General features: G+C 43.1%; 1 protein-coding gene across 10 annotated transcripts in view; it reads right to left on the bottom strand.

Annotated features, from left to right (window-relative positions):
* The window catches only part of DOCK9 (dedicator of cytokinesis 9), a gene marked incomplete at both ends in the record, with an annotated part of 303,105 nt that overhangs the window by 92,573 nt on the left and 183,326 nt on the right, over positions 1-27,206 (bottom strand). For all 10 annotated transcript variants that reach the window (XM_080690195.1, XM_080690198.1, XM_080690193.1 and 7 more), the window contains 15 exons: positions 215-330; positions 1,671-1,760; positions 2,357-2,443; positions 3,413-3,534; positions 3,953-4,076; positions 7,280-7,372; positions 8,069-8,134; positions 8,268-8,455; positions 8,540-8,619; positions 13,575-13,697; positions 14,232-14,314; positions 18,635-18,757; positions 19,131-19,331; positions 19,857-19,997; positions 21,076-21,150. In XM_080690195.1, coding sequence (XP_080546321.1) covers positions 215-330; positions 1,671-1,760; positions 2,357-2,443; positions 3,413-3,534; positions 3,953-4,076; positions 7,280-7,372; positions 8,069-8,134; positions 8,268-8,455; positions 8,540-8,619; positions 13,575-13,697; positions 14,232-14,314; positions 18,635-18,757; positions 19,131-19,331; positions 19,857-19,997; positions 21,076-21,150 — 1,712 coding nt within the window. The remainder of the gene's footprint in view (positions 1-214; positions 331-1,670; positions 1,761-2,356; positions 2,444-3,412; positions 3,535-3,952; positions 4,077-7,279; positions 7,373-8,068; positions 8,135-8,267; positions 8,456-8,539; positions 8,620-13,574; positions 13,698-14,231; positions 14,315-18,634; positions 18,758-19,130; positions 19,332-19,856; positions 19,998-21,075; positions 21,151-27,206) is intronic.

A 27,206-nucleotide genomic window follows, 5' to 3' on the forward strand; every position in this document is an offset into this window, starting at 1 on the left:
TGCCTCTGGCACTCGGGAAAGAAGGAGACAAGGAATCCGATGGGGCCCCACGCCTGGGCTCAAGGACATTCCTTCAGTATACTGTTCAGCATGTATTAGCACCCCAGATATGCGTGACTGCGTCCCAGATGTGGACAGACTGGAAGGGAAGAAGAGCATCCATCCATCCATCCATCCATCCATCCATCCATCCATCCATCCAGCTCCCCCTTACCGAGTCACATTAACTGCAACTTCCTCTTGGGTGGCTCTGGTGAGGACGCGAAATAGCTGGTTTAGGATGGTGGGCAGGAAGGCGATCATCACGTGGCCTTCCATGGCGTGCAGGCTCTACAGGCAGGGTAGAGAATGGCAAAGTTCACTCTCGTTTTCTCTCTGTCTCTGTCTCTGTCTCTCTCTCTTTGTATGTTACTGGGGCTTGAATCAGGGCATTCTACTTCTGAGCTACACCTCCAGCCCTTTTTATTTCTTGTTTGGAAAGAAGGTCTTGCTAGGTTACTGAGAGTCTGGCCTTGAATCTGTGATCCTCCTGTCTCAGTCTCCCAAGTACTGGGATTACAGGTATGCACCATCACACCCGGCTCAGGAAAGTGCCCCCACGCTGGGCTTGCTGTTTGTTTTAATATTTATGTATTTTTCCTTGCTTAAACCAATCTCTATCCCATTACTCACATTTCTTGTTTTTCATGACACACAGAATATTTCTTTTCCCGTTACCCTCCCTCTTCAAAACGCTCCCTTACAGCCACATTCTAGAGGAAAGTCCCCTGCACAAACTCCATCTTGGTCTTGCTGTTCAGCAACTCCTTGAAGCTCCCTAACACCTGCACAAAGCTGCGACTGGTTATGTGTATGACTTCCTTCATTTCTACCTAGTCTGCAGTCACCGAGTTTAAACGACCTCCTACAATGAACGAGAATTTCCTTAAATGTGTTTGAATGTGCCCCCTCCCCAAAGTCATGGGCTGGAGACGTCATCTCCAAAGCAACAGTGTTGGGAGGAGGGTCTGAAGGGGGCGATCAGGTACAAGGGTACTCATGAACCATTTGATGCTCTTATTGGTGGAGTGAGTTCACGATGGTGGGACTGGGTTCTTTATAAAAGGATGGGCTACTTCCTTTCTCACATGTACTCTCTCTCTCTCCTCCCTACTCTCCTCCCCACTCTTGCTCTACTGCAGTTTGCTGTGGGATGATGCAGAAAGAAGGCCCTGTCAGAGGCTGGCACCTTGATCTTGGGTTTCCCAGCCTCCAATACTGTGAGGAAATAAACTTCTATCCTTTATAAAATACCCAGTCTCGGGTATTCTGTTAAAGCAGCGTGTAATGGACTAAGACTGCTTCTTCTGAGCCCATCAATGTCTGGGTACCCAGTGAGCGTTCAGCAGAGGCCCATGCCAAGAGAGCATTTTATATGCATAAGAAACAATGTGTATTCAAGGTCCGGTTTTGAGAGAAGGAAATATGGGACTGGCACAAGGGTAGGAGCAGTGCTATGTGCAAACCCCCTTCTCACCACCATTGAAAGGCATCACTGTGATAGTATCCGGCTAAGAGCATCCTGACAGAAGCTTCCAAGGACAAAAATAACAAACATTCACCACCAAACAGGAAACTCAACCTTTTCCAAGCTTATTAAAAAAGAGAATGCTAAGAAAGCCATCTGATACCTTAAGGTATTTTACGAGTTCACTCCCCAAGGCTTGGGCTCCAGATTCAGTTTTCTGACAGTACTGGAAAAAATTATGTAAATGCTGGTCCTGGGATGAGGGAAGAAGAAAAAGAAAGTCTATTAGTTTATATATAATATATACAGTATATAATATATGTTATAGAAATAGGAGTATTTGCTTCTTACAGCAAGCATGCATAGTTTTTAATACTATGACACTGATCACATAAAAATAACATCAAAAAAATCCTCTAACAGAGCCGGGCGTGGCAGGCACGCTTGTAATCCCAGCTTTGGGGCGGCTGAGACCAGAGGATCGTGGTTCGTGGACAGCCTCAGCTACTTAGTGAAGCCCTCTGCAACTCAGTGAAACCTGGTTTCAAAATAAAGAATAAAAAAATAGGGCAGGGGGTGTGGCTTGGAGGTTGAATGCCTCTGGGTTCCATCCCCAGACCCGCAAAAAAAAAAAAAAAAAAAAAAAAAAAAGAGGAAAATTGTTGAAAATATTACTTGGATTAGTCATTTATATCAGTACATATGAGACTTCCTATGTCCTTTATTCAAAGATAAGTAAATATGTATCAGTATGACATACTAAGATTCTATTTTATAAAAAAATAGTAAAAACATTACAGAGCATAAAAAATCAGCAATCACTTCTAATTTTAAGCAACTAGAACATACCTGAGTGTAAATTGTAGAAACCAGATGTGTCGAAACTTTTAGCAGTGGCTTGCCTCCATCTACCCATTTAATTTCTGGGCCATAATGCTGAAATTATGAAAAATATGTGAAATTATGAAAAAATACGGAAGGGGAAAATTACCAGCAGGCTAGCTATCTAAGCTCCCATATGATCATCCCCGAGAGTACCGATGGGGGACAGAAGGCCTCACGAGCTTCAGTGACTCGGTAGCTGTGTTCCGCAATGCAGCCAATGCTGACTTCCGCCCCATCTCTTCCCCTAAGTTCAGCACTCTTCTTACTGAGGTTTCTAAGTCATCTTTTCTATTTTGTTGCAGCTATGTGAGTAACTGTCCATTTGATTGGGAAAGAATCCTCTTTTACCAGTATTTTCACCAGACCTGAATTCAGGATTCTGAATGGGACAGTAGATAGTATCACATAAAGAAACAGGGCACTGGCTATCCTGGCACAGGCTGAGGACCAGTCATCTGTGATTAACTTCTGAAACTTTAATTTCTGGTCCTATTCAAATAAGGAATTATAATAGAAAGTCATATATTTTGCCCTTCTTTAAGATTACTATATTTGTCCATAAGCTGGCCCCAAATTGGGCATTATTTAAGTGCCAAGAAATACTGCTTTCATCTATCAAAAAAGTTGCAGAATGGGCTATATATGGGTGAAAGATTTGTTTTCTGGATTTATATTATGCTAAAAAAATCCTAATAATTCCATGACCCTACAAACTCATCTTTATTGAACATGTCTATTTTGCAGGGATAGGCTTCTACTTTATAGTATTGCCAAGGCTCTAGGTTCCCCGCTGAGCCACTGCTACACCAAAGCTTATAAAATGCCCAGACTCCGTACTCGGTATATACAGCAGTGGCTTATAACTGCCTACATTCACTTGAAAATGAGTAACAAACATCAAGCTGTTGGGACTGGCAAAAATATTGTATACTGTTTAGTGTAGTTGTTGTTTAAGTTGTTCTTTAAAGGTTTGTTTTGTTTTTTAAGAAATTGGGATAAACCAATCTTAAAGTCCTGTACCCGGCCCATTCCGAGGTCCTGGTAGCCAAGGTAGCCAGATGGAAGATTAGCTGAAACAGGGATGTGCTGCTCATTAGTAACCACCCTTCCATCCTTCAGGAGAGGAAGCCAGGAATATCCAACTGTTGAAAACAAAGAACAAAAAAATCCACTGTAAATATGTGAAAATTTGTGAAAGAAAGTCAAAGTAAAACTGTCTGATTTTTTTTTTTACAGCTTTAATTTTTTTCTTGGAAACTAATTCTTAAGAATTGTTAATATCAGAGTAAGAAATTTAAAAGACTGAATAGTAAAAGACTTCGAATTTAGAAGTCTCTGCACAATAGTCTCTACAATGTACTTTGACCTCCTTGGGATTAGAATTATAAATCTTCTTTTATAAGAACTTACATATGTATCCCCGGAATGTTACTTTCATGGTTCCTACAATTTCATGGGAGAGGGATCCCTCTCACAAGAAATGCAAATTCTGAATACAAATACAACCTAAGAACGTAACGTGTAAATTATCAAAAATAAAGGAATGATGAAATTCCCCACCTTGTGTTTCCACAACGTCCTTCTTCTTCGTGCTGCCTTTACTGGAGTTATCACAGCTGACATGGAAGAACGTGAACAACAAGTGGTGCTTCTCGTGAAGCTGGGTGGGCAATTCTATTTTAATCTGCAAGGAAGACAAAACAACAAACTTTCTAAAGTTTTGTTTTATTTTATTTATTTATTTATTTATTTATTTATTTATTTGTTTATTTATTTATTTATTGGTGGTACTGGGGTTCCTGGAAGCCCTTCTACCTCCGGGCTACACTCCCAGACCTATTTTTACATTTGTATTTGGAAACAGGGTCTCCTAAGCCAGCGCGCGCGGCTGGCTTCGAACCTACGCGATCCTCCTGTCTCTGCCTCCCAAGCGCGGGGATTACAAGTGTGCCCACCACGCCCGGCTCTAAAGTTTTAAAACATCAACAATTCTTGGTGGGAGCAGAGATGTGAGCTACCCAATACACAAATGTGCATTTACTCTCCAAACTGCTACTATATCTGCATTCAAAGACACCTGAGCTGTAAATTGTGCCAAGGGAGAAATGGATCCTGACTCCACTGAATACACAGAAGGGTTGGTGAGTATATCCAGTCTGAAAAAAAATGCAAAGCCCGGGACAGTAACTACCACGCTAACAGAATAGGAAAAACCTGGGAAGCTCACCAAGTGAGGGTACACGTCCATCCCTATCACTCTGAACCACGTCATGATGTCAGAGAACAATGCATCAATGAAGGTGTGTGAGTGAGTGAGTGAGTGAGTGTGTGTGTGTGTGTGTGTGTGTGTGTGTGTGTGTGTGTGTGAAAAACCTGGGTAGAACACTTCAAAGTGGGATTCATACAGCAGTTTTAATGAACTGTAGTTGATCCTTGAACAACATAGGTTTGAACTATGTGGGTCTACTTATATAAAGATTTTTGGGTTTTTTTGTTGCTGAAGATTGAACCCAGGTCCTCACATATACTAAGCATCCCAGCCAATGCAGAATTCTTTTTTTTCCCCCAAGATTTACAACATGAAAAAACTTGCAAACAGACCATGTAGCATAGGAATATTAAAAAAGATTGAGAAAAAAGTTAGACATGTCATGAATGCATAAAATACAGAGATAATAGGTTATTTTTTAATCATTTACTACTATAAATATATACAAATCTATAAAAATTAAAATTTATCAAAACGTATGCATATAAACACCTACAGCTCATATATGGTAAAATTCACAGTCAGGAGATATTCAAACAAATTCAGTCAAGAGAAATTTAAACAAATATACAAATGTCAAGATGCACTGTTAAATCCTGACTGCATACAGTCAACTGTGGTTCATGCTATAATTTCACAGCTACTCCCTGTTGCTTCCAGCGAGTTCAAGTATGATGAATGTCTGTTTAAAATGCTGTGTGGCGTTCAGCATTTGTTTTGTCTCTTTGGTAAACTGTGTATGACAGTAAAGTGATCTCTCAGGGTTCTCATCATATATTCTACATGTAACATGCAAATCTGTGTTACAGGGCTGTTTATACTATTTGTAAGGCCTCCCATCAAGAGCGGGCTGTTAGGCTGTTAGTAGTTAAGATTTTGGGGAGTCAAAGTTTTATGTGGGTTTCTTTCTGCTGGAGAGGCATGTCAGCACCCAGCTCTATTACTCAAAAGTAAACTATAGGCCAGGCGTGGTGGCGTGCACTTGTATTCCCAGCACTTGGAAGGTGGAGACAGGAGGATCGCACAGGTTCGAAGCCAGCCTCAGCTACTTAGTGAGGCTCTCAGCAACTTAGTGAGACCCTGTTTCCAAATAAAATAGAAAATAGGTCTGGGAGTGTAGCCCGAAGGTAGAAAGCCTCTGGTTTCCATCCCCAGCACCACACACACACACACAAAAAGTAAACTATATAATTCTGGACAAGCAAAGCCAATGATAAAAAAGAAGGTTCTCGGGTCTGAAAAACATTAACTATATATACTCAAGAATGAATTGAAAAACCCCCAGGATTTTTCCCCCCCAAGTACTGGGATTACAAATGTGCACCATCCTAAAACAGAAGGATCACAGGTTCACAGTCAGCCTCAGCTACTTAGTGAGGACTTCCACAACTTACTGAGGCTGTGTTTTAAAAGAAGAAAAAACAGGGCTTGGTGTGTAGCTCGAAGGTAAAATGCCCCTGGGTTTGATCCCCAGTATTACACACACACACACACACACACACACACACACAAATTTGAAAGTAAAGAGGTCAGAATATGGTAGCTGCAGTAGCGGTGGGATTTTGACCTTTTTCTCTATATTACCTGTATGTTCTATGTAAGTTAAGTATGTAGGTAGGTATTTAGTTATTCATCTCATGCTAGGGATTAAGCCCAGGGCTTTGTGCTAGCTGACAACTCTACCACTGTGCACACTCCCAGCCTTAGGTTTTAGTATTTTAAGAGTTAAGCTGTTACTTTAAGCCGGGCATGGTGTCGCACGCTTGTAATCCCAGTACTTGGGAGGTTGAGACAGGAGGATCATAGGTTTGCAACCAGCCCCAGTTACTTAGTGAGGCCTCTACAACTTAGTAAGACTCTGTTTCAAAATAAGGAATAAAAATAGGGCTAGGAGTGTAGCTCAAAGATAGAATGCCTCTGGGTTTCATCTCCAATACTGCAAATAAATAAATAAATAAATAAATAAATAAATAAATAAATAAATATCAGATTTAGAAAGCTGGGCATGTTGGCACATACCTGTAATCCCAGTACTAGAGAGGCTGAGACAGGAAGATCACATGTTCAAAGACACATTTAGCAATTTAGTGAGGCCCTCGGCAATTTCACAAGACCCTGGTTTGATATAAAAAATGGGGGTGGAGGTGTTAGAATGCCCCTAGGTTCAATGTACCATCACCACCACACACCCCCCAAAAAAAAAAGAAAAAGAAAAAGAAACGCTGGGCGTAGTGGCGCACGCTTGTAATCCCAGCATGCGGGAGGCTGAGACCAGAGGATCACAGTTCGTGGATAGCCTCAGCTACTTAGTAATGCCCTTCACGACTCAGTGGGACCCTTTTTCAAAAATAAAAAGACTAAAAAATAAGGTTGGGGGTGTAGCTTGGAGGAACAATGCCCCTGGGTTCCATCCCCAGTACTGGAAAGAAAAAAAAAAAAAAACAGAGAAAAAAGAAAGACAAAAAAGATGTAAACCAAATACTATAACATTCAAAATTCTATTGTTGTAATTTCAGTACGGAATGCAGCTTCTCTTGACTTTTACTGTACCAAGCAAATAACTTGAAGTTTCCCTTAAAACTGTCAAGTTGGGCTTCTCCCTTGAAAACATTACTTACCTCATCATAAAATTCTGGATTTTGGTGATGGTGTAAAACCGCGGCAAACGCGCTTCGTGTGAACACTGGGCCGCCAGGTCTGCCGTAAATGCACTAAAATGAGAGTTAGCAAGGGCAAGCGACAGCGTTCAGTGAGTGGAGTAAGAAATTAAACTCAGGCGTGTCGTAAAGAAGTGGCACTCCTACTGCATAAACTTAACCCCCGCAGACACATGTTTCCTGTCTATGAGACTCCAGGTCTACCAGCCCCTTACTTAGCGGTCCAGACCACCTGGCAGGGCAGCTCCAGGCCCACACCCCGCCTCACTCCCCGGTGCCAGGCTCACCATCCCCTGTCTCCGCCTCCCAAGTGCGGGGATTACAAGCGTGCGCCACCACACCTGGCTTGAGCAATTTATTTAAATACTGCTACATTGCAATATACATTTAATAAAAATCCTTTGTTGTTGATCTATTATTTCTATTATTAACATTATTCATGTTATAATTCCTGGCAACCACACAATGTGTGCCTCACAGTAAGTGTGCAATAGTGTTTACTGAACTGAACGTGTACGAGAAATTTCATCCCTAGAGAGAGTAACAAAATGCTGAATTTTGTTTGCAAGTACTTAAGTATCCCATATTCTGCAAGGTTCAGCATATGGTCATATGGTCTAAAACCACAAATTTTTGGTTTGTGTCAATTAAAATGTGCCAAATATCTTTAGTTGTATGATCTCACGCAAGCGCATTTTTAAAATGGAGAAATCAGAATATGCAGATGAAGATACATGAAAAAAAGCAAACCTTCAGGGGCGGAGAGTCTTCTTCATCTGAATCTTTGAATTCAATGCAAATAGCAATATTTCTGGCCTGCAGTAATATTGTAAAAAGGGAATAAGACAACAGCAAAGAGTCAAAAAAGGTAGATATTTATAAAAGTCCACGGGAAGTCAAATGCTAAAGAAGTCGCTATCAAAAGTGAAGCCTTAGCCCTGGCACTCACCTTGGCAAAAGACTTCTGGCTGTCATATTTCAAGTATTTAGGATAAACATACAGGTGATTGTTGTAGACAGTGTAAGGCTGCGTGTGCTTTGGTATGCAGGGCACAAATTCCTCTACTTCAAACGTGATCGGAGTTTTAGTGCAGGTGTCAAATTGCTTCATGGGAATGTATGATGAATTAACATAATCTGAAAAAATATTCAAAATAACCCAACTGAAGTAAGAAAACCAAGCAAAAATTTTGTATGTTTTCTACACACAACTATACTTACTAGGGAAGTCTGAGGATACATTATCAATTGTAATGTCTAGATTGCCTAAAATTACTGGGAGTTTCGCCATCTTCTCAGGTCTACAAACAAAAGAAGAGAAAATCAAACATAAGTGAGATTAAGCTGGGCGTGGTGGCACACACTTGTAATCCCAGTACTTGGTTGGCTGAGACAGGTTCGCAGGTTCAAGGACAGCCTCAGCAAGTAGGGAGACCCCATTTCAAAATAATAAACCACTGGGGTGTAGCTCGGAGATAGAATGTCCCTGGGTTCAATCCCCACTACCACATACACACAAAGTAAGTTAGGTTGACTGTGAAACCTAAATTCTAGAGCATAACTTCTAAGAGAAGTTCATTCCAATACAACATGAGCCACAAAGGCAATTCTAAACTTTAAAATTTTTAAACCTACCCTCCTGGGGCCAATCTTGGCATGGTGAAATTAGCTTCTCTGAAGCTTCTGCTCATCCAGGGGCCTGGTTATGCTACTCGGGCTCTCCACCACCTAGAGGTACCACACATCCCAAAGTCTTCCGTTCTCAGCCCTTTAACACCTTACGCTAGTGATATTTCCCTCCAAGGATAACGTGCCATTTAAACCATGGGATGCGGGGGAATATACCAAGCGAGCGTGCGTGTATGAACGTATCGCTCTGAATCTCACTGTTGCTTAGTGACAATGCGCCGATAAAAGTATAAAACACACATGAGGGTACCCAGACTGCACAGACCAGATGCGGTGTGTGATCAGCTGAGCAGAGCAAGCAGCTCTCTGTCTAGTTTCAGCCACAACTTATCTACTAATGCGGCCCCGATGCCATTACTGCTGGTAGCCACACCAAGCTAGCAATCCACATGAGATATACAATCACCTCAAATCCCTAAGTCTCTTTTCACAGGCTTACCATCATGTTCCATCTCTCTGTCTAATATTTATACAATTATGTTTTCGGGCCTCAGAAAAAGAATTAATTTCTGTGAGGGTGACATTTCATCTTTTTACGTTTGAGCCATTTCAAGATCGAAATCCTCGTAAATCCAGGTTCTAACATCTAATGTATTTAGATATTCCTAAGAGCCTCGTATCACAAAGACATTTTAATCAGCACATTACATTCTCATAAACATCACTGATGAAGATACTGCATAGAATATTGCCAAGAACAGGCTCCTTTTCAACTCTCCAGAGGCCCATTTCCAGATGGCCCATTAATCATGCTTCCTGGCATCCGATAACTCCAGCAGTGCAACAACTGCCCCCTCACCAGTAGGATATTTCTGTGATTTGTTCATAGGATGTCTCCATACCTATGCATGCTAAATACATTCTGCTAAGGGCTTTGGCATTTCTCTTCCGCAGCAGCTTAGCAACCCAATTTAAAAGAGGGAAGAAATGTGGTTAGGGCGTACTAGTTCAACATGACCTGACTTATTCCTAGAAGACAGAATGCCACCTCGGGGCTCCGCATAAGCCACCTGTCTAGTAATTTCTTTTGGAAGGCTGCCAAGGCACATCAAAGCCCAGCGGCCAATGAGTCGGCATTTGATGCTGTTTCCATTTTTAAAAAGTTCTGGGTTTCTTTTTCAGTGGATTCATGGTTGGCATAGAGAAAAGCTGCTGATGTTTTAGATTTATTTGTATCCCGCTATTTTGCTGAATTTGTTAATCAGCTCTAGAAGTCTTTAGGTTGAGTTTTTTTTTGGGTCTTATAAATATAGGATCGTGTCATGTGCAAATAGAGATAATTTCAGTTCTTTTCCTATTTGAATTCCTTTGATATCTTTCTGTTATCTTATTGGTCTGGCAAGAGTCTTGAGTACTATATCGAAAATGAGTGGTGGTAGTGGGCATCCTCATCTTGTTCCTGACTTTAAAGAAAATTCCCACAGTTTTTCCCCATTCAATTTGATGTTGGCTTTGAGTTTTTGTATATTGCCTTAATGATGTTAAAGTAAGTCCCTTCAATCCTGATTTTCTGCAGTATTTTTAATTGAATGTAGCTTGGAGATGGAATGCCCCTGGGCTCAATCTCCACTATCAAAATAGATTTTGTCAAGTGCTTTTCAGCTTCTATTGAGGTGATCATATGATTCACAATGAACTACATAATGATGTAAAACAATAATGCACCAACAAAACTATAAAAAAGGAAAAAAATGAGTTATCTTTATATTGAAAAAGTTTCTACCTCCCAGTTTTAAGATTCCTTTGACATTACTATGACCTATGAAGCAGTCTCACATGTAAATTCTGTGTACCTTGGAATCTTGTCCATCTCAATTAGGACTTCCCTAACAAGTCGAAATTCTTCCTTCTTTCCAACCAGAGAATGCGCGGAGTCCGTTCATCTTGGCCCATTTGCAGTTCTAAGTTGCTGAGTCCCTTTCCAAGGCCTCTCATTTACAATCATCTTAGGTTTAAAGTCGGATTAAAATGTGCAATTAAAATGAGAGGTAATGGCCAGAAAGGCAAGTCAGTGAGTTTTCCTACATTCTTTCTTCAGTTAAAAAGATTCCTGGTTTCGAGCTCTCCAGGTACAGCTCAACATCACCCTGCATTCTGCCTCTGCGTCCACAGCATGGCACATGCTTGACACATGGGGGATCTTTCTCTTCTATCAGGGGAAAGAGACTAGTTTTCCCTCCACACGGCCTTCCTGAGAACTTGTAACTAAATCCCAAGCACTGCGTGTTCCCACAATGATCCGCTACACACCACACTATTTTATTTTTGTATGTGTGGTTCTAGGGATTGAACCCAGGGGCATTCTACCTCTGAGCTACAACCCCAGCATGATTTTTTAAAATTCTTTATTTGGAGACAGGTTCTCACAAAGTTGCAGAGGGCCTCACTAAGTAGTTGAGGCTGGCCGCAAACCTCCTGTCTCAGCCTCCCGAATGCTGGGATGACAAGCATGCGCCACCGCACGCAGCTCCACACAACACTCTTTACAGGAATCGATGCTCAGGTGTGCAGGCTTTTAGTCAGGTAGAAATTCTCTTGATCTATGGTGCCTCGCTCCACCTTTTTGAGCAACTTAACACTGCAACATCCATAAAACACTGCATTCCACAAAATCTTAAGAGAAACCTATGAAGCTGAATCTGCTTCTCTGAATTAGAAATATTCCCCTTATTACAAGACATATAATATATATATAATATATATATATGTATATATATATGTATATGTATATGTATATGTATATGTATATGTATATGTATATGTATTGGTGGTATGGGGTTCCTGGAAACCCTTCTACCTCCGGGCTATACTCCCAGACCTATTTTATATTTTTATTTGGAAACAGGGTCTCTTAAGCCAGCGAGTCTGGCTTCGAACCTGCACAATCCTGCTGTCTCCACCTCCCAAGTGTGGGGATGACAAGCGTGTGCCACCACGCCCGGCCTACAAGTAATATTTTTAACCCTCAGTACCCAAGAGTAATGTCTTTCACCCCCTGCTCATGATTTCTCTCTAGGAATAAAGTTACCTCCTTCATCAATTTTTAAGATCTATCATCCTCCACATACAAATTTTTGAGACATATGGACTTATAGGTAAACACATTTTTTTGCATGTGATAGTGGGAATTGATCCCAGGGGCATTTCATTTCCAAGCTACACCCTTGGCCCTATTTTATTTTTTATTTGGAAACAGTGTCTCATTAAGTTGCTGAGGCTGGCTGTGAACCCGTAATCCTCCTGTCCCAGTCTCCCAAGTAATGAGATTACAGGCATGCTCTGAGGTAGAATGCCTCTGGGTTCAATCCCCATGGTGCATGCCTGTGATCCTCTTGTCTCAGCCTTCTAAGTACTGAGATGACAGGCATGTGCCACGGCGCCTGACTAGCACTTACGTTTTTCTAGATAAACCCTAACACCAATCTCCCCAGAAGAGGCAGCCAGATGCAGAAGTGAACTCAGTAGAATGCGGCTGCTGAAGAGCGGGGTGTAAAAGTACAGACCCTCGGGCCACACTGACTCCCCCACTCCCACCTGCGTGACACTCGCACGCTGCTTGGGCTTTCCACGTCTCACTATGACAGATGCAAACGCACCCTCCAAAGCGACCGGGTAAAGTCCTAACCCCCAGTACCCACGAATGGACCATATTTGGTAACCGTCTCTGCAGATGTAATCTGTTAAGATGAACTCACAATGCTTGGCCCTGGTCCTGTATGACTGCTGTTCTTGTAGGAAGGAAATTTAGACAGAGACCGGGAGGAACAAAGCCACGTGAAGACAGGCAGAGACTGGCTTGAGGCTGCCGAGGCAAGGGATGCAGGGGGGCTTCGAAAAGCTACCAGAGGCAAGGACAGATCTTCTCCCAGAGGCCTTGAAGGGCGTGGTTCTGCCAATGCCTGGCGTCCAGGCTTCTACCCTCAGCACTGTGGATACATTTCTGTTGCTTGTGGCCACCCAATTAGTAGTACTCTGTTACAGGAAACTGACCCACTCATCAATACAGGAAAAGCATTCAGAACCCTGCCTACAACAAGGAAGTGCTATCTAAAGTTATCATCTTCCCCTAAACCTGCATTTGCCTAATGGTGCCACGTGTCAATCATCTCACAAGTCAGACACCGAGGACTTGCTTATCTTAGATGAGTAGGGCCCTCTCCCTCCTACCCTAGCCCAGTCAGGAAGCCAGACCCCGTAACTGTGCCTCTCCGGTGTCATTTAACCTAGGCCCTTCTTCCTGTACCCCCTTGATGAGGCTTTACTGAGTCTTTTCTGATATGTTTGCAGAGTCTCCCCAACAGTCTCCTTCCCTGGCCACATTCTACCCCAAACCCATCCCTCACAGCATCCCCCAAAAGTCCTGTATGGAGTTCAAATTAACCAGGTTACTCTGCTGATCGGAACCTTTCTTCCTTCCCTGAGACTTGGGGAAACGTTTTGCGCCCAATCCCCAGCCCCTGTGATGTCTGAGTTGAGAAATTTATGTGACTGCTCCACCCCGCCTCTTCCTCCCCACCACATGATCTCTACTTCTCAGGTGTGGAAACAAGGGAGCCCGAAAACTCACTTCCGAAAGTCTGCCAGGAACTTGAGCATGTCCTCATTCGACAGCTTATTGCTATCTTGCCTGTAGACAGCGGAAAATCGGGCGTTTTTGTCGAGGTTTCCAGATGTATCCTTAAACAACGTCCTGAAAGAGCCAAGCGACATTTCTAAACTGCGATCTCCCAAAGGCCAAAATAAACGCATCATTCACCTCTGGCTTCTCTGCATAGACTAATTGTTATTCCACTGGAGATGGCCAACAGAAACCTCATTATTGGAAGATACGGAAAATATTAATGAGGATGAAAACAGCTAACTCAATTTATACAGAAAACAGTTCCAAGGCTCAGGCTTGTGCCTGGGAAACAAAATACACATTCAAATGTGTGAGAAGGAAAGGCCACAGATAGAGGCAACTGCCGGCCTCCCCAGCGGCCTCCCACTCCCGGCTGGAAGCACAGGGCCTCAAATCCCTCCCCAGCAAACCTCCTGCCACCCTGCCAGCGCTAGATGCCGTTCCATGTGATTCTGCTAAATGATTTTTCAGACATGGGGCTTGCTTACTCTCTACCCTGAACATTCAAATCCCCGTTGACTCAATGCCAACAGAATTAATGTACTTATTTATCTATCCACCCATCTGCGTTCACACAGAAGTTATGAAACCTGTCCCCCTTACCTCGCTGCCCATGCGAATGGCATTCTGTACTGCCCGAGTCTTTGGCAGGCCTGCTTGGCATTCTTCAGCACCTTCTGAGCAACCTGGGCAACAGCAAATAAGACCATAAGAATCGCATTCTACGGCCGGCCAGGGCAATTACGATCCAAAGAGTCGTCATTAGACGTTCATTAAACAAGCTGCCACTGAAAATGGCTGACTGACACTCAGCACAGACTTCTTTATTCAATGTATTTTCTGGCAGGTATTGAACTTTTTCTTTTAATGGTGATAGGGATTGAACCCAGGGCCATACTCCCTCCAAGCCACACCTCAAGCCCTATTTTATTTTTTAATTAGAAACAGGGTCTTGCTAAGTTGCTGAGGCTGACCTTGGAACTACTGTCCTCAAGTCTCGGCCTCCCAAGCCCTGGAATGACAGGTGTGTGCCACCACGCCAGCTAGCGACTCTCCAAGAATATGGAATGAGTGTAGTTTCCACAACGCATGTCTGTGGTCTGTGAAGGAAACAGGCAGGCCACGCAATACTTCTTTTTGACTAAGGATAACTTTAAACTTGTGGAGTTATTAGTAATACTAATATTACTAAAATAGATCACATTACCAGAATTTACATAACACGAGTAGCACACTGAGCTTTTACAGACACTAATGTGCCCTAATTTGTACAGATTCCCACAACTTGGATGATATTAATTTATTTATTTTTGTGGTATTCGGGATAGGACTCAGGGGCATTCTACCTCCCACCTACACCCCCAGCCCTATTTTTTATTCTTTATTTTGAAACAGGGTCTCACTGAGTTGCAGAGGGCCTCACTAAGTAGCAGAGGCTGGCTGCAAACCGCGATCCTCCTGTCTCAGCCTCCCAAATGCTGGGGTTACGAGCGTGCGCCACCACGCCCAGCTGTATGATATTTATTATTAAGACATTATTAGGAACTGACTTAAGGTAGACTAAGGTTTTCAATCACCATATTTCTGCTTTTAAAATACAAACGATATGATATTTATTATTAAGACATTATTAGGAACTGACTTAAGGTAGACTAAGGTTTTCAATCACCATATTTCTGCTTTTAAAATACAAACGACTGCCGCTTCCCCTTCATAAATAATTACTTTTGGTTTGTCCAGAGTTGGCCGATAAGCCCACGATGCACGACAAAGCGTATTTTCTTTTAACCAAAGACTTGCACATACTGGAAGTCTACTGCAAGTCAGCTACACTTTACTTATTAAAGCAGGGGCGCCTGTCCCCCAGAGTTACTTGTATTATGACAGTACACTGTCAGCAATGTCAAATTTGATTGATTCCGAAGGGGTAGAGAGTTGCAGGGTCGTCTACATTACTTGAGGATATCAAAGTCAAACTGATTTGGGAAACGTGCTCTGTGAGCCGAAGCGGGCACTGTCCGTCCTTTCTTCCTTCCCACTGGGGATTAAGCTCAGGGCTGTCCCACCACTCAGCCATATCTATGCCCCCCCCCTTTTTTTTAAACAGGACCTCACTAAATTACTGTGCACTGGCCTCCAACCTGTGACCCCCCCAGCCTCAGCCTCCCAAGTACTGGGCTTACAGGTCTATGTGCACCTCCTTGCCTGTCCTCCTTTCATTCTTTTTGAAATATCTATTCAGGCTAGGCGTGGTGGCGCACGCTTGTAATCCCCGTGCTTGGGAGGCTGAGATAGGAGGATTGCGCAGCTTCGAAGCCAGCCTCAGCTACTGAGTGAGGCTCTCAGCAACTTAGTGAGACCCTGTATCCAAATAAAGTACAAAAAAAGGTCTGGGAGTATAGCCTGGAGGTAGAAAGCCCCTGGGTTCCACCCCCAGGACAAAAAAAAAAAAGAAATCTATTTAAATAGAGTAGATACCTGACAGAGCTTTTCATATACACATTTTCTCTAAAGGAAAAATTTATGCCAAATGGCATTCTAGACCACTTTGTAAAACATGAGAGACACACTTGACAGTCAAAACAAAATAACCTCACTGCACCATCTCCACTAAAGCTTCTACGCTGGTGGGAGACGGCTGAGCCTTAATCCCCGCTTTACTTTAATACTCTCGAGGCGGTGGGAAATGAAAACATGAGAATGTCCACATGCATGAGCTTTATGATGCATGTATGAGGAAGCAGCAGGCTTCCACAGATGCCCAGGACACTGACGCATGCAAAGGAAGGTTTAGCTCACGGTGACACGGGAGCTCTGCACCCACGTGAGCTGCCGCGTTTCCAACTGAGTAGGCGACCGGCAGAGGCAACGACGCTGATGTGCCTGGGCCTGGGCAGGGTGCTGCCGCACAGCTGGGAAGAGAGCTCAACTGAGCCCTTCATTGCTCAGGACCCAAAGCGTGAAAGAGCGGATCCAAGGTTTCACACACTTGTTTGAAAAAGATAAAATGGCTTCTCTCCAGGGACCAAATTTTACTCAGCTTTTATCCGTCAAAAGGCTTAGTGTTTGAAGCAACGTTCCTAGTAAACGAGCTTTTACTTGACTAGGGCTGTAATAAATAATTACATCTTATGTGCATTCAGTGGCTCACGGTGTCTACGGCACTGTTGCGTGCTGTTTGATCCTGACACTGTTCTCAGGAGGCGGCAGGGCTAGGTAGTCGGCAGTCAGCCATCCTGATCCACACAGGGGTGTACGGGGCCTAGCGACGTGGTGTGATTTGTACACAGGATCCTGGCTAGTTAGCCTCTGCAGAACCTGCATCTCAGTGGACATGCCTGTGCTGTATGGATGGCCACAGGGAGGAAGGGAGAAAGACCTGAGTCAACTTGGTAAAACTCAGAGCCTCTGGAAGGCCCACTCTTACTGTTGACCCGTCCTGGCCAATGTCTCCAGGCCATCTCACAGATGACCACTGTAACAATAAAAAAAACAAATAGCCAAGCATGGTGAGGCACACCTGTAATCTAACACTTGGGAGACTGAGACAGGAGGATCCGAGGTTCAAGGACAGCCTCGGCAACACAGCCAGATTCTCAGTAATCTAATGAGACACTGTTTCAAAACAAAACATATATTTAAATATATTCAAATAGCTGGGCGTGGTGGCGCACGCTTGTAATCCTCTCGCTTGGGAGGCGGAGACAGGAGGATCGCACAGGTTTGAAGCCAGCCTCAGCTACTTAGTGAGGCTCTCAGCAACTTAGTGAGACCCTGTTTCCAAACAAAATATAAAATAGGTCTGAGGTACAGCCTGGAGGTAGAAAGCCTCTGGGTTCCACCCCCAGTACCACCCCCCCCAAAAATATATATATATTAAAATTTATTAAAATATACTTAAGGGAAGCTGGGGGTATGGCTCAGAGGAAGAATGCCCCTGAATTCAATACCTAGTTAAAAATAAAAAAGTTTAGCATGGTGGCATGTGTCTGTAAACCTGTAGGCTGAAGGAGGAAGATTGCACTTGAAGCTAGCCTGGGTGACATAGTGAGTCTCCATGTCTATTAAAAAAAGAACACTAAAAATATAAAACTGTCATGCGTGGTTGGCACTCAATAGCCTACCGTAGCCAGGTAGCACAATGTGCTAGAAAGTGATAGCCACCCTTTGGTCACTTAAGTAACTTAAGCCCACAGGCCTCTGTTTTCGGTTGCTCAAAAGAAGGTGTAGACTAGATGACCTCTAGCAGTCAATAATTCTGTGGTACGTTCAAACCCAGGCACTACCCAAGTATTAAACAGTGCTTTGAAAAAACAACAAACAAACATCTTGTATGTTCTCCCAAGGTCACAATGGCCATCAAGCCCATGCCGCTCCAGAGCCCAGTCCCACAGACAAGTGTAAACAGACCAAAGCATCACTCCGGCCCCCAAGAGACACGCCAACACGTGTGATGAACGCACAGGTACTTCCTGATGCTAGAAAGCTGGTAATTCCTTTGCAAGCCCTTTTAGGGTGCAAGAACAGATTACTGAAAGGAAGCATTTTATTTTTATGTGGAACTACTTTCATTCAAAATTGAACACACTGTGTTAGATGTGGGAGAAAGTGTGCTTAGCATGTGTGTGGACCTGGGTTCAATTCCTATGAAGGAAGAAGAGAAAGAGAAAGAGGGATGGAGGGAGGGGAGAGAAGGAAAATATAGCTAAGTATTCTATATGTTTCAGACTATAAGTATGGCTTTCCTTTGATTTTATCAAGCATTTATACTTTGATACAGCCCTTTCAGGGTGCCCTCTGAGCTACACCCCCAGCCCTATTTTTTTATTCTTTATTTTGAAACAGGGTCTCACTGAGTTGCAGAGGGCCTCACTAAGTAGCTGAGGCTGTCTGCGAACCACGATCCTCCTGTCTCAGCCTCCCAGATGCTGGGATAACAAGCGGGCGCCACCACGCCCGGCTTCGAGTTGCTCTGTATGATCACAAAGCATACAAGCCGTCCATACCTTGGAAGAGTCTGAACTTTTCATATAAGGCTCGGCACAATGCGTGACGCTCCCCTGGAGGACTTTCTCAATTCTGGCCACGAGAAATATATCCGGGTGAGGGCACGTGACGGAAAATATCCCCTAGGAGACAAACAGTTTTCTTTGGTAAGTAGAACTCGCAGCTGTGCTAGGCAAATCCCAAGAACATGAGAGAAGGAAAGAAGAGAGAAACACTTTGCAGGGAGCACCGGTGCCAAAGGGGGAGTGCTGATGGGGTGTGGCCATCACGGGTGTTTAGTGGGGGCGGGAGCTAGGGAAAAGCTTAGAGAAGGAGTGAGAAATCAAGACCTCTTCTCCCTCGGGTTGCCTCTACTGTCTGGTGACACACTGAGGCAGTATAAAGGACAGTCCATGCTCCCCTCTTGTGCACTGCATCATCTGACTGTGGCATTTCCCACATTCCTGTAGCACAAGCAAGGTCCTGAGCAGCACCCGCGCTGGGCCCACTTCCCACCTGCTTGGGATACTGCATGGCGGCGGTGTGGAGGGTGTCCTGGAGGGCCGGTGGGCTCTGGCCGCCATTCATCAGAGCCGGGGACGTGGGAGCCAGCATCTGTCGCACTGAGAAATGGTTCAGGTCCACGTGGAAATCAGCAGAAATCTTTCGGTTGTCTTTTATGTCAAACAGGGACAGAGTAACAAAGAAAGGCTCAACCTGAACAACAACAATAACAACAAAAAATAATCTCGATCATCATTATGGTTCAAAGAGCTGGAGGGGGGTCACTGCTACCCAAGAAACGATAAGACCTATTTATGATTGTTGCCAGAAATCACTATAAGTCATAGTAATTTTGTCCTCTGTCATGCAGAGAATTAGGTAATAAAACATTTTAGGGAAAAAATATAATTATTTTACCTTTAGGGGCTTTGCTACTTAATGTGTATTCCACAGAACACAGTTTCTTTCCTTCAAGCATCTAAGAAAAAATCTGTCTCCTAGAACATGGACCATAAACCTACCATCCTTATCCTTCATCACAAACATCCTGTCCCTGTGGGTAAACAACCTTCCATACATAGCCTGATGCATACATATCCCGAGCTACATGTTGGGCCTCTTTGACACAGGGAACTACAATTTCACATTCAGCCTACACTGGACTGAGAAACCTGAGATTTCACATCTGAAATTGTTGACCATTCTCAAAAAAATTTAATTTTAAAAAAGGAAAATCACATTGGTAGTGGGTCCTTCTTCGTTTTCAGCAACACAGCATTGCAAATTGAAAGATAAATCATTGCACTTGACGAGAATCCTTTTTCCAAACTTCTCTTCAAATGGCTTCACCTCTGGCTCAGCTGACGAGAAGTCAAGCTTCTTTAATAGAAAATACAGATATGTAAATATATTATACTTCTATTAAAAGTATCCAAGTATAAATGTAACCAAGCAAAACTGCCTAAAACATGGAAAAGCTACAGGTGCTCACTGATTCACAGCAGTGTCACTATTGTATAACACGTTCATATAACAGTACTTATATACAGTTTATAAACTACTTAATAGATGGTTAAACACGCCTTAGAATTATAATTATGAATAAGCCAAGTTTTCATTATTTGTATGGACATAGAAAATGTGATATAAATTAACAGAGACCAAAAAAAGAAGAGAGGTTAACTGGGGCTTGGGGTGAGAGGAATGGGGAATATGTATATATATATCTGTCTGTCTGTCTGTCTATATATGTACATATGTGTATGTAATGGTTTGGGCCTGGAATGTGCCCCAGAAGCTCATGTATTGAAAGCAGGTCCCCAAAGCAGCAAGCTTCAGAGGTGAAGCACAGCTGAGGAGGTGGTCACGGGAGGCGTGGCCTTGGGGCCCCTCACTCCCTCTGCTCTGGCAGAGACCAGCTTTTCTCCACTACACAACTTGCCACCCAGGTTTCTGCTCAGGATGAAATACAGCAGAATCTGTTCCCTCTGCGGTGCTCACTCTTGTGGGAAGACCTGGTGTCCCTACCACACCGTGTTCTATTTGCTAGGATGCAGAGGGGAGCCGCCGGCACTGCTAGGCTTGTATCTGGGACTGAGCCTGGGCTGGATGGCACTTGTCACTCCTCCTGTGCCTACAGCGATGCTTGCTGTTTTCTGATGGTTATTTTAACAGGCAGATTATATATCTTTGTTGACTTCTCAAGTTCTTTTTCATATCCTTAACTAAATTGCTATCAAAATTCTACAATGTATTAGATATCAAATATTCACAATATTTATGCGCTGACAGTGAGAACGTAGGTTGTTTTTATTTTTCCTCTTTCCCCCAAATTTCCTGTATTGTTGTTCTGCCTATCCATTTAAAATAAGCAAAACCAACAAATAAGTAAACATCAAAGGATTTTCTCCTCCCCACCCACTTAGTTTTAAATTGTAAACATTAAAATAGTCCTTACCTGGGCATCTGGGTCCAAGTAAAACAGCTTAACTCTGCTTTCACTTTTCAGTTTGATTTCTGCTTCTCTGGTGCTCTGATAACAAGAGAAATGAAAAGGACATTTAACAAAATCCTCTCACTGGCAGAGCTGTTCACATGGTTGCAAAGCTGCCCCATCCTTTGGATCCGGGCTGTCCTGCTTCGTCCCCGAGGAGGCAGCGGCACGCCAACAAACACATCCACACCGTGGAGTCCGCAGCGGGGGTGCACGTGCTGGGTGGGGGGGAGCCTGGAGGTGAGCCTGCACTTGGGGGCCGACAACCAAGTCTAGAACCCAAAGAAAGCAAAAGAGATTACACATCAAATTCTTCTGAGAGGCATCAGGAGGTTATAGAAGATGGGATGGGGTTAGAACAAATGGCAAAATTTAGATTGGCAGGAGGAGGAAAAGTCTGGAAATACTGTGCAGAGAGTGAGACAGACACTGAGGATGGAAATGAGTCTAGATGGCAGAACCGAAGAGGGCACAAGGAGGAGAAGAGGAAGAAATATTTTTTGAATGGTAGGGGAAAGGCAACTCTAACAGATCATAGAGATATGGATTCATTCAATAAATATTCATTGAGCATTAGGGACCTAAACATGAATGAATAAAGTTCCTGTTCCCGATGCACACTAGCTGCAAAGATGGTGGACACACAGGTAATAAGAATGACCAGCGATAGCCTAAGTACAGTGGGATTCATCTGGACTAGGATCAGTGGTCAGGAAAGAGCTCTCAGAGGAAGAGCCATCTAGAAAGATAGAAAGACAAGCCCATCTGGCCAAGAAAGGGAAAAAGAACATTCCAGAAGGAGGCATTATAAGTACAAAGAGACACGTGACAGCTGAGTGATCATCAAGTCACTCATTACAACCGATTAGGTATAGTGGGGAAGTCAAGAGAAATGAGTCTGGGACTTAGATACTAAAACTGGGGGTTTCATTCACAACCCAAAGTGCCCTGCTATAGTTTTAAGCAAGAATAGAATACTGGCTTCCATATCATAGAAGCATCACTTGGGTAGGACTGACTGGCACAGTGGGTTAAACAAGGAAAGACAAGGAAGCCTATGGTATCTTTCCTGGATTGTCACAAAAGCTCCCTACCCTCCATCACAGCCAGGGCCATAACAAACCCCACATTTCTATCTTGGGTAGACTGCTGAATGGTGACTCCATTATCTGAGAGAGATCATTCAAGAAGAAGAGCAAGTTGGTGGAAATGCAGATAAACAAAGTGCAGTGTGCCCGTGGGATTCCAGGTGGAAACATCCAGGAGACAGCTAGAAGCACCCGACCGGGACAAAGCAGAGAGGAAGGTCAGCGTTCCCGCCTCAGAGAACATCGGCACGCAGTCTTGAGTGTGAAGGTGATTCTGAGGGTAGAACTCCAAGGGCTCCATCACCGTAGGGATGGACAGAAGATGAGAAACCATTAAGTGAGACAGACATAGAGTAGCAGAGACGAAGGGCAGAGATGTGGGGTTTGGGAATTAAGAAAAAGAAAGGACTTCTTCTAAGACATGCACAAGATGGAAGCCACCCCTAACCATGTTATTTATCACGTCTGCTGCCTTAAGTCCACATCCTACTCTTCTGGGCAGTCAGAGCTCTCTGTGACCCTCACTCTTCACAGTTTATGGAATCAGAATAGAATGTCCTCAGCCAAGCATGGTGGCACATGCCTGTAATCTCAGTACTTGGGAGGCCGAGACAGGAGGATCGCAGGTTCTTGGCCAGCCTCGGCAATTCAGCAAGACTCAGCAACCTAGCAAAGACACTCTTTCCAATTAAAGAATTAAAATAGGGCTGGAGGTGTAGCTCAGAATGCACCTGGGTTCAATCCCCAGTCACACACACACACACACACACACACACACACACACACACACACACATCCTCTCTCATATACTATTTTCCCCCAAAGACATGAGCATCTGATAATGGGGCAATGACAGCCACAGTGGAGAGGGTGTCCTGTCGTCTTTGTTGGTGGCTGAGTGAGGTCTATTAGTATATTTCTCATCAAGGCTAATAACAAATTAAGCATCTTCATTTTCTCAGCCCTAAAGTTGCTATAGTAGGTCCTTATCAGTGATTCAAATTACCACAACTCTACTTAACTCTCTAGATCTACATGAAAAGACCACTAGAATCTAAGAAACTGTTTTAGTTAAGTTGTTAACTAGCCATGTAAGGCAATTAGCTTCCCTGGAGTCTATTTTTATTTCTAAGTTTAAAAAAAAGACAATTCAAGTCTTTTGACTTTTTGTATATCTTGCACGTGCTAGGCAAGTCCTTAGCATGTAGAGTATATCTTTTGCCCCAAACAAAGAATATCTTGGTGCTATCTATGGAAGATAAGAGACATTCCAACACATCTCTTCACACTTTCATGGTAAAGCATGTGCCTGCGGCTGGCCAGGCTCTCTCTACATTAAAGATGGAATCACGGGCCGGGCGTGGTGGCGCATGCTTGTAATTCCCGCGCTTGGGAGGCAGAGACAGGAGGATCGCGCAGGTTCGAAGCCAGCTGCGTGCGCTGGCTTAGGAGACCCTGTTTCCAAATAAAAATGTAAAAATAGGTCTGGGAGTGTAGCCCGGAGGTAGAAGGGCTTCCAGGAACCAACCCCAGTACCACCAAAAATAAATAAATAAATAAATGATGGAATCACTTCATTTCACTCCACTTTGCCTATTATTTCCCCCTTCACATGAAAAGAGCAAGTACAAGTGGAATTAGCTGAGCTCAAGAAACTTTCTTTACATTGTATATGGCCCATGACGTTTCCTAATGAAGCCATCAGTACTAGGTACTGCAAGCCACTGTCAACAGTAACACATTCTACTTCTGAATCATCTACTTGAGTCCTTCAACAAAGGCAAAGACTGTGATCTCAGACGTGAATACAGAGCGATGGGTTCTTAATGTAGACACAATTCCTGGGGCTGTTCCTAAAGATGCCTATTGTCTCACATTGACTGTGCTAACAGATGAGAAATTAATAAAGCAAGAAAAATGCTATGAGCTCCACAGAAGTAGAAGACAAATACGGGTACAGAAATATTAAAAGAAACAAACAAAAATATACCTAACAGCCAAACTAGACACAAAGTATCCTAATGTTGTCACTAACACCCAATGGAGATATCTTCAGCAATAAAGATGCTTTTTGGGGAAAGACGGGACAACTTTAGATGCAATAATAACCTTAAAGCTGTAATCTAGCTTACAGTTCTGCCATGGGCTATGGCGTGGTTGATGTACAGTACCCCCTGAAGGGCTCATGTATCAAGCTCAGGTTTGATATAGTGAAGTAATGAAAGCAGTAATCTCATCAGTAGATAAATCCATTATGGTGGCCTAGGCTGGTGGGGTGTGGCTGGAGAAATGGGGTCCCCTAGGGTGTGGCCTTTGGGATTGTGCTAGTGTTTTTTAATTCCTTTGCTTGTTGGCTCTCTGTTGCTTCCGGCCTCCATGATGAGAGCAGAGCCTCACTCTCTCCCAGCTTCCGTACCACCATGCCCTGAGCTTCAGACCCTGGCCTCATATGGACTAAACCCAGAATCTCCAAGAAATTGACTAAATAAAATCTTCCTTTTTCTAAGTTGTCTGGTCAGGCCTTTTGGATTAGAGTAGTGAGAATATTGGCCAAGACAGGTTAGGTAAAAAGCAAACTCAACTTCTTAAAGTTCCTCCCATTTCCCCCAAGGCCTTGGATTAAACAGAGTGAAAACTCAGTAAAAAGTAGCTAAAGAAATTACCAACAAAAATTTAGGAGGTAATAAAATGTTTAGGAAGGGGAGAGCCTTACAATGGAATATTAGGTATCTGGAATAATAATGATGATAAAGCTAAAATGTATTAGTTATAACTAAAATCTACACGCTGGATGTTACTTGAAGTGATATTTTAATTCATATGACTGAGGGCTGGGGAGTAGCTCAGTGACAGAGCACTTGCCTAGCATGTGCAGGGCCCCGGCCTCAATCCCCATCACTATACGCATGTGTGCGCACACAAACACATACTCAGTCATATTTGTATAAACTTAGGTACTGTTATTATCCCTACTCATTAAAAGGGAAGACATTCAGGTACATGGGTCGGGTACTTTGCCTAGAGTCTCACAACATTAAATAAAGCCTGGGTATAACTCAGGCTATCTGGCTTCTGAACCCAAACTCTTTTTGCACAAGGCGAGAGGGGGTGTCAAAGAGAACGAACAGGCAAAACAGAGAGAAGAAAGAATCCAAATGGCAAATAAATATATGAACCCAAACACGAAAAATTTTATGAGTGCTAAAACATAAATCACTTTCACTCTGGTGATACTGCAGAGAAACAGGAATGTGAAGTGCGACACTTTTGGGAAGGTAACCCAGCAATATTTAAAGCATTAAAAACAAAATAACCTTTGACCTGGAAATTCTACTTTGGGGAAGTTCTCCTATTGATATTAAGAGTATGAGCATTTAACGCCATGATGCTTACTAATCCATTTGATGCTAAAAACAGAAAACAACCCAAATGTATCTTAATAGAGAGCTGAATAAATTGTGCAATATCTACAGCAGGAATATTACAGAGCTTGGCTTGTATGTAGGGCAGGTTACTAAAATGAGTAAACTAGATTCTCTATTGATCCAGAGAGATACCTATGAAACATTATTAATACAAAAAATTTCAGAAGAATGCATGTATCATGAACAAATTTTTAAAAGATAACTAAAAACGCTGCATATGGGTATATCCGTTTCTATGATCAGTTAAGTTTGGTCAAAGAAGAACCACAATGGTTAATATCAGTGTTCTCAGAAGTGTGAGAATGGAGGATGAAGAAAAAAGATAAACTTTTCTTATACACTTTGGGTATTTTTACTTACAGTGAGCATACTTTTAAAAATTACTTTTTTGGGGGTGGTACTGGGGTTCCTGGAAGCCCTTCTGCCTCCGGGCTACACTCCCAGACCTACTTTTACATTTTTTATTTGGAAACAGGGTCTCCTAGGCCAGCGCGCGTGGCTGGCTTCGAACCTGCGCGATCCTCCTGTCTCCGCCTCCCAAGCGCGGGGATTACAAGCGTGCGCCACCACGCACGGCTAAAAATTACTTTTAAAGTAATTTAAATATTTTTGGTAAAAACAATAAAAGAAACACATGTAATATGTACTTTCAAAATCTAAAAACCTACAAAATATAGCTGTGAAAATATTACCCCCCAAACTGTGCAGCTGAGTACTTTACAAAGTGATAGAAACCAGCCTACTCTTAAAACAACATGTGGTCAGTCCGTAATATGGCTGTAGGAAGAAATGGCCAGCTTTTCCCTAAACCCCCCATCACGACCATCCTACCCATGGCCCATTTACTACTTGGGGCTCAGGGAAGAAAAGAATGTGAGAAAGACTGAGCTAGAGAACAGGCACCAGCAGAGCAGTTCTCCAAAGACACGGCACACGCTTAAATGCTAAAGGAGAGAACGAGCCATCGAAAGCAAAGACAGTTCTAGTCCTGCATCTCATGCTGTGAACTTTAAATTCAGTCACTAAAAACATACCCTGACCATGTTTTCTTTGTCCTAAGAAGCAGTTCTGAGCCTGGCGTGGTGGCATCCATCTGTAAACCCAGTATCTGGAGGCTGAGAGAGGAGTATTACAGGCTTAAGACCAGCCTCAGTAACTTAGTAGGACCCTCGGCAACTTAGTGAGACCCCGTTTCAAAATAAAAACTGAGGCTAGGGTAGCCTCATTTAGAGCGCTCAGAGTTGGAACACCCTAGGTACAATTCCTACCTAGTATAGGAAGGAAGGAAGGAAGGGAGTAGTAGTAGTTACGGACCAAACCTTCTTTTCCAAAAAGAGAATATTCTTAGGTCTACTTGTGAATAAATAAAACAATCTAAAGCTTTAGACTGTGGCCAACAGTATCTCACTTCAAGGGGGAGGGAGGTGTAAGAAAAATAGTGTGTTGACTATTTGAGTCATTTAATTAGAATGAGTTGGAACAGGAAGACCTAGTCAAACCTTTTGAGGCCAGAATCTATACTTTTTAATTTAAAGGGCTATCATGATTTATTTCCACTACTTCAGAGATACCTGACTCACTA

The sequence above is a fragment of the Muscardinus avellanarius genome (genome assembly GCF_963383645.1).
Source record: "Muscardinus avellanarius genome assembly, chromosome: 2".
Classification (NCBI taxonomy): domain Eukaryota; kingdom Metazoa; phylum Chordata; class Mammalia; order Rodentia; family Gliridae; genus Muscardinus; species Muscardinus avellanarius.